Source organism: Ambystoma mexicanum, chromosome 2q, assembly GCF_040938575.1.
Source record: "Ambystoma mexicanum isolate Mex_15411 chromosome 2q, UKY_AmexF1_1, whole genome shotgun sequence".
NCBI classification, from domain to species: domain Eukaryota; kingdom Metazoa; phylum Chordata; class Amphibia; order Caudata; family Ambystomatidae; genus Ambystoma; species Ambystoma mexicanum.
The window spans coordinates 1,469,302,649-1,469,317,070 of NC_090924.1; the positions used below are offsets into that span (position 1 = coordinate 1,469,302,649).

The 14,422-nt window shown below is 49.9% G+C and overlaps 1 protein-coding gene across 1 annotated transcript in view; it reads left to right on the forward strand.

Moving 5' to 3' along the window:
• CLIC2 (chloride intracellular channel 2) overlaps positions 1–14,422 on the forward strand; it is a 503,137-nt gene that overhangs the window by 381,207 nt on the left and 107,508 nt on the right. Inside the window, exon 3 of the mRNA XM_069649047.1 lies at positions 5,802–5,927. Coding sequence (XP_069505148.1) covers positions 5,802–5,927 — 126 coding nt within the window. The remainder of the gene's footprint in view (positions 1–5,801; positions 5,928–14,422) is intronic.

The following is a 14,422-nucleotide window of genomic DNA, read 5'->3' on the forward strand; positions in this document are numbered from 1 at the left end:
TGGGGTAGCCTCATATCACCTCTTACTAGAATCTTCTCAGTACTCTCTGGGGTAGCCCCACATCACCCCTTGCTAGGATCCCTAAGTACTCTCTGGGGTAGGCCGATATCACCCCTTGCTGGATCTTCTCAGTACTCATTGGAGTAGCCCTGTATAGCCCCTTGCTAGGATCCCTTAGTACTCTCTGGGATTGGCTGACATCACCCCTTGCGAGGACATGCCCAGCACTAACTGGAGTAGCCCCATACCACCCATTGCTACGATCTTCTCAGTACTCACTGGAGTATCCCCGTTTCACCCCTTGCTAGGATCCCTTAGTACTCTCTGGGGTAGGCTGATATCAACCCTTGCTAGGATTCCTAAGTACTCTCTCGGGTAGCCCCATATCACCTCATACTAGGATCTTCTCAGTACTCTCGGGCTAGCCTCATATCACCCCTTGCTAGGATCCGTAAGTACTCTCTGGGGTAGGCCGATATCACCCATTGCTAGTATCTTCTCATTACTCACTGGAGTAACCCCATATCACCCCATGCTAGGATCCCTTAGTACTCTCTGGGGTAGGCTGATAGCAACCCTTGCTAAGATTCCTAATACTCTCTGGGGTTGCCCCATATCACCTCTTAGTAGGATCTTCTCAGTATTCTCTCTGGGGTAGCCCCATATCACCCCTTGCTAGGATCCCTAAGTACTCTCTGCGGTAGGCCAATATCACCCCTTGCTGGAGCGTCTCAGTACTCACTGGAGTAGCCCTGTATCATCCCTTGCTAGGATCCCTTAGTACTCTCTGGGGTAGGCCGATATCAACCCTTGCTAGGATCCCTAAGTACTCTCTGGGGTAGGCCGATATCACCCCTTGCTGGATCTTCTCAGTACTCACAGGAGTAGCCCTGTATCACCCCTTACTAGGGTCCCTTAGTACTCTCTGGGGTAGGCCGATATCACCCCTTGCTGGACCTTCTCAGTACTCACTGGAGTAGCCCTGTATCACCCCTTGCCAGGATCCCTTAGTACTCTCTGGGGTAGGCCGATATCAACCCTTGCTAGGATCCCTAAGTACTCTCTGGGGTAGGCCGATATCACCCCTTGCTGGATATTCTCAGTACTCACTGGAGTAGCCCTGTATCACCCCTTGCTAGGATCCCTTAGTACCTTCTCTGGTAGTCCTATATTACTCTTTGCTAGGATTTGCTCCGCACTAACTGGGGTAGCCCCTTATCACCTCTTGCTAAGATCTTCTCAGTACTTTCTGCGGTACCCCCATATCACCCCTTGCTAGGATCCCTTAGTACTCTCTGGGGTAGGCCGATATCACCTCTTGCTATGATCCCTAAGTACTCTCTGGGCTAGGCCAATATCCCCCCTTGCTGGATCTTCTCAATGCTCATTAGGGGAGCCCCATATTACCCCTTGGTAGGATCTGCTCAGTATTGCTGGTGTAGTACCATATCAACCACCTGCTAAGATCTTCTCATCACTCACTGGAGTAGCCCCATACCACCCCTTGCTAGGATCCCTTAGTACTCTCTGGGGTAGGCCGATATCACCCATTGCTAGGATCTTCTCAGTACTCACTGGAGTAGCCCCACATCATCCCTTGCTAGGATCCCTTAGTATTCTCTCGGGTAGCCCCATATCACCTCTTACTAGGATCGTCTCAGTACTCTCCAGGGTAGCTGCATATCACCCCTTGCTAGGATCCCTAAGTACTCTCTGGGGTAGGCCGATATCACCCCTTGCTGGATCTTCTCAGTACTCACTGGAGTAGCCCTGTATCACCCCTTGCTAGGATCCCTTAGTACTCTCTGGGGTAGGCTGATATCACCCTTTGCTAGGACTTGCTCAGCACTAACTGGAGTAGCCCCACATCACCCACTTCTACGACCTTCTCATTAATCACTGGAGTAGCCCTGTATCACCCCTTGATAGTATCCCTTAGTACTCTCTGGGGTAGGCTGATATCAACCCTTGCTAGGATTCCTAAGTACTCTCTCGGGTAGCCCCATATCACCTCTTACTAGGATCTTCTCAGTACTCTCCGGGCTAGCCTCATATCAACCTTTGCTAGGATCCCTAAGTACTCTCTGGGGTAGGCCGATATCACCCCTTTCTGCATCTTCTCAGTACTCACTGGAGTAGCCCTGTATCACACCTTGCTAGGATCCCTTAGTACTCTCTGGGGTAGGCTGATATCACCCCTTGCTAGAATCCTTAAGTACTCTCTGGGGAAGGCTGATATCACCCCTTGCTGGATCTTCTCAGTACTTACTGGAGTAGCCCTGTGTCACCCCTTGCTAGGATCCCTAAGTACTCTCTGGGGTAGGCCAATATCACCCCTTGCTGGATGTTCTCAGTACTCACTGGAGTAGCCCTGTATCACCCCTTGCTACGATCCCTTAGTACTTTCTGGAATAGGCCGATATCACCTCTTGCTAGCATCCCTAAGTACTCTCTGGGCTAGGCCAGTATCACCCCTTGCTGGATCTTCTCAATGCTCATTAGGGGAGCCCCATATTACCCCTTGCTAGGGTCTGCTCAATATTGCTGGTGTAGTCCCACATCAACCCCTTGTTAATATCTTCTCATCACTCACTGGAGTAGCCCCATACCACCCCTTGCTAGGATCCCTTAGTACTCTTTGGGGTAGGCTGATATCACCCATTGCTAGGATCTTCTCAGTACTCACTGGAGTAGCCCCGCATCACCCCTTGCTAGGATCCCTTAGTACTCTCTGGGGGACGCTGATATCAACCCTTGCTGGATCTTCTCAGTACTCACTGGAGTAGCCCTGTATCACCCTTTGCTAGGATCCCTTAGTACTCTCTGGGGTAGGCCGATATCACCCCTTGCTAGGACTTGCTCAGCACTAACTGGAGTAGCCCCATATCACCCATTGCTACGATCTTCTCAGTACTCACTGGAGTAGCCCTGTATCACCCCTTGCTAGGATCCCTTAGTACTCTCTGGGGTAGGCTGATATCAACCCTTGCTAAGATTCCTAAGTACTCTCTCGGGCAGCCCCATATCACTTCTTACTAGGATCTTCTCAGTACTCTCCGGGCTAACCTCATAACACCCTTTGCTAGGATCCCTAAGTACTCTCTGGGGTAGGCCGATATCACCCCTTTCTGGATCTTCTCAGTACTCACTGAAGTAGCCATGTATCCTCCTTGCTAGGATCCCTTAGTACTCTCTGGGGTAGGCTGATATCACCCCTTGCTAGAATCCTTAAGTACTCTCTGGGGCAGGCTGATATCACCCCTTGCTGGATCTTCTCAGTACTCACTGCAGTAACCCAGTATCACCCCATGCTAGGATCCCTTGGTACTCTCTGGGATAGGCTGATATCAACCCTTGATAGGATTCCTAAGTACTCTCTGGGGTAGCCCCATATCACCTCTTACTAGGATCTTCTCAGTATTCTCTCTGGGATAGCCCCATATCACCCCTTGCTATGATCCCTAAGTACTCTCTGGGGTAGGCCAATATCACCCCTTGCTGGATCTTCTCAGTACTCACTGGAGTAGCCCTGTACCGCCCCTTGCTAGGATCCCTTAGTACTCTCTGGGGTAGGCCGATATCAACCTTTGCTAGGATCCCTAAGTACTCTCTGGGGTAGGCCGATATCACCCCTTGCTGGATCTTCTCAGTACTCACTGGAGTAGCCCTGTATCACCCCTTGCTAGGGTCCCTTAGTGCTCTCTGGGGTAGGCCAATATCATCCCTTGCTGGACCTTCTCAGTACTCACTGGAGTAGCCCTGTATCACCCCTTTCTAGGATCCCTTAGTACTCTCTGGGGTAGGCCGATATCAACCCTTGCTAGGATCCCTAAGTACGCTTTGGGGTAGGCCGATATCACCCCTTGCTGGATATTCTCAGTACTCACTGGAGTAGCCCTGTATCACCCCTTGCTAGGATCCCTTAGTACTCTCTGGGGTAGGCTGATATCAACCCTTGCTGGATCTTCTCAGTACTCACTGGAGTAGCCCTGTATCACCCTTTGCTAGGATCCCTTAGTACTCTCTGGGGTAGGCCGATATCACCCCTTGCTAGGACTTGCTCAGCACTAACTGGAGTAGCCCCATATCACCCATTGCTACTATCTTCTCAGTACTCACTGGAGTAGCCCTGTATCACCCCTTGCTAGGGTCCCTTAGTGCTCTCTGGGGTAGGCCAATATCATCCCTTGCTGGACCTTCTCAGTACTCACTGGAGTAGCCCTGTATCACCCCTTTCTAGGATCCCTTAGTACTCTCTGGGGTAGGCCGATATCAACCCTTGCTAGGATCCCTAAGTACGCTTTGGGGAAGGCCGATATCACCCCTTGCTGGATATTCTCAGTACTCACTGGAGTAGCCCTGTATCACCCCTTGCTAGGATCCCTTAGTACTCTCTGGGGTAGGCTGATATCAACCCTTGCTGGATCTTCTCAGTACTCACTGGAGTAGCCCTGTATCACCCTTTGCTAGGATCCCTTAGTACTCTCTGGGGTAGGCCGATATCACCCCTTGCTAGGACTTGCTCAGCACTAACTGGAGTAGCCCCATATCACCCATTGCTACTATCTTCTCAGTACTCACTGGAGTAGCCCTGTATCACCCCTTGCTAGGATCCCTTAGTACTCTCTGGGGTAGGCTATCAACCCTTTATAAGATTCCTAAGTACTCTCTCGGGTAGCCCCATATCACTTCTTACTTGGATCTTCTCAGTACTCTCCGAGCTAACCTCATAACACCCCTTGCTAGGATCCCTAAGTACTCTCTGGGGTAGGCCGATATCACCCCTTTCTGGATCTTCTAGGTACTCACTGAAGTAGCCATGTATCCTCCTTGCTCGGATCCCTTAGTACTCTCTGGGATAGGCCGATATATCAACCCTTGCTAGGATCCCTAAGTACTCTCTGGGGTAGGCCGATATCACCCATTGCTATGATCTTCTCAGTACTCACTGCAGTAACCCAGTATCACCCCATGCTAGGATCCCTTGGTACTCTCTGGGATAGGCTGATATCAACCCTTGATAGGATTCCTAAGTACTCTCTGGGGTAGCCCCATATCACCTCTTACTAGGATCTTCTCAGTATTCTCTCTGGGATAGCCCCATATCACCCCTTGCTATGATCCCTAAGTACTCTCTGGGGTAGGCCAATATCACCCCTTGCTGGATCTTCTCAGTACTCACTGGAGTAGCCCTGTATCACCCCTTGCTAGGATCCCTTAGTACTCTCTGGGGTAGGCCGATATCACCCCTTGCTGGATCTTCTCAGTACTCACTGGAGTAGCCCTGTTTCACCCCTTGCTAGGGTCCCTTAGTGCACTCTGGGGTAGGCCGATATCATCCCTTGCTGGACCTTCTCGGTACTCAATGGAATAGCCCTGTATTACCCCTTGCTAGGATCCCTTAGTACTCTCTGGGGTAGGCCGATATCAACCCTTGCTAGGATCCCTAAGTACGCTTTGGGGTAGGCCGATATCACCCCTTGCTGGATATTCTCAGTACTCATTAGAGGAGCCCCATATTACCCCTTGCTAGGATCTGCTCAGTATTGCTGGTGTAGTCCCATATCGACCCCTTGCTTAGATCTTCTCATCACTCACTGGAGTAGCCCCATACCACCCCTTGCTAGGATCCCTTAGTACTCTCTGGGGTAGGCCGATATCACCCATTGCTGAATCTGCATCTTCTCAGTATTCACTGGGGGAGTCCCATATCACCCCTTGCTAGGATCAGCTCAGCACTCACTGGGTTAGTCCCATATTGGATGGGTCAGTACCAAGCTATGTTTTTTATTCCACTACAGGAAGCCAGAGGAGCTGAAGGACTTGGCGCCTGGTACCAACCCACCGTTCCTGCTCTACAACCGAGAGCTGAAGACAGACTTCATCAAGATCGAAGAGTTCCTTGAACAGAATCTGGCTCCTCCCAGGTAATTACCATAAGGTTTTGGCCTACAATGTGAGCACAATGAGAGGGAATTGGAAGGCACCTGTTGCAAACATTCATGGCCCTTGACTCTCCCTCAACAGCTTATCTACAGTGTTCAGCGGTGAATGAAGACACACGTAAAAGGTGATAGTCTCCTTCTAGGACTGCAAATGAATGCAGATGTGTTAGCAACGTGTGTCAGAGCTGTCCCAAGTCCAAGACATAGGGGGTTGATTAAAGTTTCTCTTTTGACACCGACTCCCCTCAGCAACTTCAACATACAAAAGTTAAGTCAAACAATAGGACGGAATTGTTGTCATTCCGGTCTCCCAGTAGGGGAACGTTGCGAGCATATGTCATCTTCAAGGGTGGGGAGAACAACTAGGAGCCCTCAACTTACCCAGGTCTTAAAATACAGAAAGACTCATTAGAAAACAATGACCTGAAGCAGCCTTCCTTCGCCATTGGCTAGCAACGGCCCGGTGGCCAAATGGTCATCGATGGGTCGATGAGTGTTGGGTTTGAAAATCACCCTTCCATTTCTCCTTGCCGCCTGTCCATCCTCTCTCTGTATTATGGTGCTTTTAGGCACAGAGCTCTGGTGCTTGCTGGGTCTTTAGAGTGGTGTGGTTTGATATCCACCCTTCTGTTTCCCCAGGATCCCCTGTCCTCCTCTCTCTGTATTATGCTGCTTTTAGGTACAGAGCTCTGGTGCTTGTTGGGTCTGTAGAGCGGACTGGTTTGATATCCGCCCTTCCGTTTCCCCAGGTTCCCCTGTCATTCTCTCTTTGTGTTATGCTGTTTTTAGGCACAAAGCTCTGGTGCTTGCTGGGTCTTTAGAGTGGTGTGGTTTGATATCCACCCTTTCATTTCCTCAGGCTTTCCTGTCCTCCTCTCTCTGTATTATGCTGCTTTCAGGCACAGAGCTCTGGTGCTTGCTGCGTCTATAGAGTGGTGTGGATTGATATCCACCCTTCTGTTTCCCCAGGTTCCCCTTTTCTCCTCTCTCTGTATTATGCTGCTTTTAGGCACAGAGATCTGGTGCTTGTTGGGTCTTTAGAGTGGTGTGGTTTGATATCCACCCTTCCATTTCCCCAGGTTCACCTGTCTTCCTCTCTCTGTACTATGGAGCTTTTAGGTTCAGAGCTCTGGTGATTGCTGGATCTTTAGAGTGGTGTGGTTTGATATCCACCGTTCCATTTCCGCTTGCCCCCTGTCCTCCTCTCTCTGTATTATGCTGCATTTAGGCACAGAGCTGTGGTGCTTGCTGGGTCTTTACAGTGGTGTGGTTTGATATCCACCCTCCCGTTTCCCCAGGCTCCCCTGTCCTCCTCTCTCTGTATTATGCTGCTTTTAGGCACAGAGTTCTGGTGCTGGCTGGGTCTTTAGAGTGGTGTGGTTTTATATCCACCTTTCTGTTTCCCCAGGCCCCTGTGTCCTCCTCTCTCTGTATTATGCTGCTTTTAGGCACAGAGTTCTGGTGCTTGCTCGGTCTGTAGAGTGGTGTGGTTTAATCTCCACCCTTCCGTTTCCCCAGGATCCCCTGTCCTCCTCTCTCTGTATTATGATGCTTTTAGGCACAGAGTTCTGGTGCTGGCTGGGTCTTTAGAGTGGTGTGGTTTGATATCCACCTTTCTGTTTCCCCAGGCCCCCGTGTCCTCCTCTCTCTGTATTATGCTGCTTTTAGGCACAGAGTTCTGGTGCTTGCTCGGTCTGTAGAGTGGTGTGGTTTAATCTCCACCCTTCCGTTTCCCCAGGTTCTTGTGTCCTTCTCTCTCTGTATTATGCTGCTTTTAGGTACATCGCTCTGGTGCTTGCTGGGTCTTTAGAGTGGTGTGATTTGACAGATTTTACTTTACATCCCCAGCTGTTTGCATGCGTTGATCGTCACTGCCTCTTTTAATGGCAGCTTTGGTTACTGCCATGAGGTCCTGTTGGCCGAACCAGTCTATCTGTTGGATTGGCTGCAGGTGTTACCGAACACTGAAGTCCATCTGGTGAAAGGTCTTCCTTATGGAAATGTGGTATCATCAGCCCGTGTGATTTACACTTGTTGCCTGTAAATGCCCGGATCCAGCTCAACCCTCTTTGTATTATACATTGGACTCTTCGGGGCAAAGGCTGCCAAGCACTGCAGGAAATAAAATGGTTCCCTAGTGTCCTGGCCCATTGCTGCCATTGACTTCTCTATCGCTGCTTCAAGTCCCAAATTATCGTCTTGATATCGTCTTGATCACCGCGATTTGGCGGGGCGCTTCTTCGGTGGATAGCCCTGAATTGGGGAATTCAATTCCTCTTTTTTTACGCAAGCCTCAGGACATTTCTCTTTTTAAAGCCCTCTTGAAGACCTACCTGATTGATTAGTCGTGCTTAATCCTTCCTTCAGAGTGTTTAGAGCCCTGATGCCACTGGTGACGGCTGCGCTTTATGAATAACTGATTGATTGATTGAAAGAAAACAAGCCTTTCAATCGGATCCAATGGAAAGGAAGCAATTAAATATAAGGATCTAAGAATTCAGGGGAATGAGGACGGAGTGGAAAGGACACCGCGTGACAGCAAGAGTGTTTCAGGGTCCTCATAGCCAGCCACAGTTCCAAAGCCTCTTTCTTCCCAGAGATGTGTGTTGGAAGCCTCTAGTTTCCATCCTTTCTCTGTCTCTTCTGTGTTAGCACTGGCCACACACAGTGGTCATGGTTGACAGAGCTGCAGGTCGGCGGTTCGTACGCTGCTCCAGCGCTGCAATTCGTCTTCTCCCCAGCGAGGCCCACCCCTTCTGCCCAGGCGCTTCACCGCCAAGCTTTTCCTGAAGGAATGGCAGCACCACATAGCTTGTGCTGGGATCCAGAGTAGGTGGATGGGTTCCAAGGCAAGGCAGGCAGACAACCGATAGCTCACTTTTCCTATGGGCTCTACACTCTTTCCCCTCCTCTTCCCAGGCGGGAACTCGGTGCAGTCCATTACCCCCAAGCACCTGGTACAGAAAGGGCTCCTGAGAAAGAAAGACAAGGAGCAGTAGATGGTTCCAAGATCAACTCAGTAACAGTGCAGAATTGCCCTACATTAGCAGAGTGGCCGAAAGCCTTCTAGTGAGGACGAGGTCGCCTGCACCCTTTTGATTTTTAGCCGTAAATGAATGCAGGTAATTCTGTTTCTGGAACAGAATCATGCTAATCAGAGCCCCCGTCAAACAATGCTCCAGGCCAACACCAAAGTGCACCCATGTACCTTTGCTTTGACACTCTCTTGACATGCCAAGCACCTGCCCTGCAGTGGCCGCAGGGCAGTTTCAAAAGTCGCATATGCATTACTGGAAAGCTGATGGAACACAGAGCTCCAGCAGACATCAGTGGCTTATTAATCATTTGCAACACAGGCACACAATTCGGATAGTTTTTTTACCCTAGCAGCCTGATGGCATATAAATACCTAAATATAAGCAATGCCTTGTTCTGATATGGTAGCCACTGAGATCATATAATGCTAAAGCATTTGGATGTCATATTATTTTCAGCTTGGTTAGGACACTCATTTATGACAGGGCGCGGAGTTCGTTAGCTCTCTAGCCTCGGTGTACCAATAACAGCCATGTGGAACTCTGCCCAGGAAGTACCTCTTTTGATCCCCCAAGGAAGTGCAACATCTTCCTCTAGAATTCAGGAACCCTCCCTGGGAGGTCACCTGAGAACAGTGTTAGAAAGCAGTCCTGACATGTCAATGTCCCTCTCAGACATGGGTGCTGGTTACTGAAGTCCATTTGAAGTAGACAGTCAGAGTAATGGGGTGGAGGTAAAGTACTTAAAGGAGAGGTTTAGCCTAGAAATGGGTTTCACCATCTGATAGGGCTCCCTAACCTTCCTGCCCCTCCCCACGTCCGGCAGACACAGCACTGTGGGTATGGTGTCAGAAGGCAAGGGACACTTGATACATCAGCCTGGATGGGACCTCTAAAGGAAACTCAATACACTGTAACATTTTGCCTTTGTAAGGGGAGGACCACCCCTTAGTTGATTCATGTTTGGACTTTAAAACAAAAGGGACACACCTGGGACAAATTAGACAAGGAGGTTTATAATTTACCTGTGTTTCAATCTGTTCGGATCCTTTCTGGTGTACTAGAGGTGTGGGGCTGAATGATGGTTTAGAAACCGATATTCATCCCTGGACCACTGGTGCCCCGGAAGTTGATTTGTCACATTGGTGGCAAGCGGTCGGATCAGTTGGAGCCTTGCGCACAGCTTAGTCAGCCAACGATAATAGTTCTGTTGCAGGCAACGTTTTTTTTTTAAACACTTTGTATTTTATTCGTTTTAATCCAACAATTTATCCTTAGACAATTTTGTTATACAATCAACTTATCCTTATAGCCCGGGAAAGCCCTCTCACCCCGCCGCTATTTCAGGCAACTTTTAGTCGCTGCTAGGTATTAGAAATACTCATGGTTCTTAAAATGGAAACTGTAAAAGGCAGGGCCAAGGATGTCCTGTGCGCCTTATGCCAACAGTGGGGACTTCCCCAAAGCACTAAGGTTAATAAACCTGAGTTGCTGACCAGCCTCCAAGCTTGGGTAGAAGCGGGGGCAGGCAGTTGGGGAGAAGACCCCAGGGGATGGGCTAGGCCCTGTGTACTCAAACAGACAAGACCTTCCGGAGGGAGAAAATGATGAGGATGACCGCATGAGCAGTGTTTCTCGCCAATCATCCTGCCGGGGAGCAAGTGTAGTTTCTCAACACTCCAAAGTGTCAGTGAGGACAGGGACTAGTGAAGCGTCCCGCAGGTCCCAGGCCCCAGCACAGTCTCTAAATGGCCCAGTAATTGTTCCCAGCTGTTAATGAGTTAGCCATTAGAAAGCTCCTGCTTGAGGAGAGGAGACAAGTGCTAACAAGCGCAAGCTCGCACTTGAAGAGCAGATCCACCTCTATCAAAAGCAGCAGTAGTGGCTCAAACCAGAGTGCCCGGGATAAGCCCCGGCGGCACATCCCCAAAGACTTAGTACAGGTTTATGAAGTGGGGAAGGGTATTTGTGACTGGGTTGAAGCGCTCGAGCTGGCATTCCAGCTGCAGGAGGTGGATGAGGTACTGTGGGGTGCAGCTGTGATGAGTCACTTACTAAGACCAGGGACTGATGCAATTCTTCAGCTAACTGCTGAGGAAAGGCCTGTTTATGAGAGCATGAGGCAGCCCTCCTCAGAAAGTTCTGTAAAACCCCAGAACAGTATCACAAGAACTTCAGAGAGCTCGGAAGGAAAAGTGGGCAGGCATTTGAAGCATTCACACACTTGTTGAGATATCTGAGCGGTTGGATGGCTGGTAACAAAATTGACACATTTAAAGGGATGTACAATTTGATTGCGTATGAGCACGTATTGATTGAATCATTGTAAGGTTGGCCTACACCAGCATCTTGTGGACAAGACTATCACAGACCCTAGGGAGATTGCAAAGGTTGCCGACAGGTTTGTAAGTACTCGAGTCCAGAAAAAGGCTCAGGCGAGCACACCCAAACCGGAAGAGAAATCAGCGGACAAAAAAGTAAACAAGGATGGGATGGACAAAGGCCAACCCAAACCTATTTGAATTTAGGTCAGGAAAACAAGAGTGCAGGCACCCCTAACACTGCGACACCTGCATTCTTACCACCTAAAGGTTGTTTCGTGTGTAAGGAGCTGGGCCATAGGAAAGGGGATCCTGCTTGCAAGGGCTTACCCAAGCAAGCCATACTGAATGTTGGACTCATGGAAGAGGCCATCATTTGTGTGGGTCTCTCAGAGGAGGACTCCCCACTAAGCAGTGGAGTGGCCGAAGGTGGATTGGTTACACTAAGTGGGAACGGTACTGGGTCTCCAGAAGAGACCCCCATTCCCAATAATACTCAACTCTATCTAGAACATGTGTATATCAATGGATACAACACCCCTGCAGTTCAAGACACCGCGGCTAGCATCACTGCTGTCACCTGGCAGTGGGTACAGCCAGGCCAGTATATTGATGAGCCTGATTGTAGCGTAAGGGTGTCTGATGGAAAGAGTAAGTGCCCCTTGGCGATAGTAGAGTTCAGCTAGTGAGGTGCAATGACGCAGCACCATGTAGCAGTAAAACACTCTATCCCTGCCCCGTGTTTGTTGGGTAATGATCTTCCTGATCCCAAGGCAGCCAAAGAGATCGCCAGATTGTGCACTCTCAGAGCCTTAGGGCCTGGAGTGCTTTCACAGGGCTTGTTAGAAGGACCGGCATGGCCGGTAGCCCCTAGTACAGTGCGACAGACTGCTGAGTCACCTACTCCTGCAGGGCAAGGGCTAGTAGCCACTGAGGACCCTACTTTGTTAGCAGGGGACTCAGTAACTTCAGAGTTGCCTGGCGCATCCCAGTAACCGAAGGTGGAGGATGAGGTGGGCGCTGATCTGAAGGGCCTGCCCAAGCTGGATGAGTTTGCATCAGCTGGGGGCCCAGGTCAGACTGACTTCTTCACAGCCAAGCAAGAGTGTCCCACTCTGGTGGGTCTGCGAAAGCAGGCAGTGGAGCAGGCTATGGGTGAGGCCCCTGGCCTGTTCAAAGTGTACTGAGAGGATGGACTCCTGTACAGTGAGCCATAAGACTCTGAGGGCCAGGGCACCAGGAGGTTGATGATTCCCCAATGCCACAGGCTCACCAAGTTCCTTTAGCGGGTCACTTGGGAGTGACTAAGACATCAGACCGCTTGTCTACGCACTTTTGCTGGCTGCACTTTGCCGTGAAGGTTAAGGAATTTGTCTGGTCCTGTTCCGACTTGTCAAGCGTCTGGCAAGTCAGGTGGTGCCACAAAGGCCACCTTAATTCCACTGCCCGTGGTTTGGCGGCCTTTCAAGAGAATATGCGTGGATACTGTGGGTCTTTTGGATCCTCAAACCAGCTCAGGGAACACATACATCTTCGTGGTGGTAGACCACACCACAAGGTACCCTGAGGCCGTCTCTCTGAGGAGCATCAAAGCACCTGTGGTCGCAAAAGATCTGATTGGGATAGTCTATGGTGTTAGATTGCCCCAGGAAGTCCTTTCTGACAGGGGATCAAACTTCCTATCACTGTATATGAAGGCTATGTGGGAAGAGTGTGGAGTCACTCATAGGTTCTTTACATCCTTCCATCCACAAACCAATGGGTTTGTTGAGCGCTTCAACAAGACCCTGAAAGGTATGATAGGTGGCTTGGAAGAGCACCTGAGGAGAAAATGGGATATTCTCCTGCCATGCCTTCTGTTCGCCTACAGGTAGGGTTTAGCCCCTTTGAGCTTCTGTTTGGATGCCCTGTATGAGGTCCCCTCAGTCTAGTGAAATAAGGTTGGGAAAGCATACTCTCATACCCTACACAGGATGTGGTGGACTATGTAACCAAGAACGTAAAGGCCAGTCAGGAGCTGGTGATGCACTGGCATGACCAGAAGGCCACAGTGACAGTCTATTCTCCAGGCTAGTGGGTGTGGATTATGGAGCCTGTCAAACCCAGTGCCTCTCAGGACAAGTGGACTGGGCCTTATTGTGTGCTAATAAAGGCCAGTGAGATGAATGATCTCATTGACGTGAAAGGACCTAACCAGATGTGCTGGGTCTTTCACGTTAACTGGCTAAAACCCTATTATAGCCGGTATGACTTGGTCATGGCATTAGTGACTGACAGAGAGACTGAGTGGGAGACCGATACCCTCCCGGACCTCTTGCACACTAAAGCCACAGATGGGTAAGTTGAAGGTGTCAACCGTGCAACAGACCTGTCAGAACAGCAACTGACAGACTGTCTCTGGTTACTGGGACAGTTTGCTGGTCTGTTATCTCTGACTCCCGGTTGCGCAGATTAGAGCACCCATGATCTCGACACTGGAGACAGTATGCAGGTGAAGAGTAGGATTCACTGGATGTCTGATAACTTCAGGGACATCAGCAAGGATGACGTTTCCAAGATACTCTCCCTTGGAGTGATAGAGCCATCCCACAGCTCCTGGGCTAGCCCAGTGGTACTAGTCCGTAAAAAGAGCAGTGGTGAGAAGACTGAAATTTGCTTTTGTGTAGACTACAGGGGTCTCAATTCTGTCACAAAGACAGATGCTCACCCCATTCCTCCGCAGATGAGCTCATTGACAAGCTCAGCGCTGCCGAGTACATGAGTACCTTTGACCTCACAGCGGGGTACTGGCAGGTCGGCTTGACAGATGGAGCAGGAGAGAGGTCAGCATTGTCCACCCTGGAAGGACATTATCTGTTCACTGTGATGCCCATCGGATTGGTGAATGCCCCTGCCACATTTCAGAGGATGGTTAACCAGGTTTTGTTGGGTCTGGAAAACTTCAGTGTTGCCTATTTAGACGACATTGCTGTTTTCAGCCACACCTCGCAGGATCATGTATCTCACCTGAAACAAGTTCTTCAGGTGCTGCAGAATTATTAAACACATGTGGATCCAATGGAGTGGGTTGTTTAAGCCCAACACCTTGTTTCGCCACAGGAACCTAACAAGGTGCTCGGCT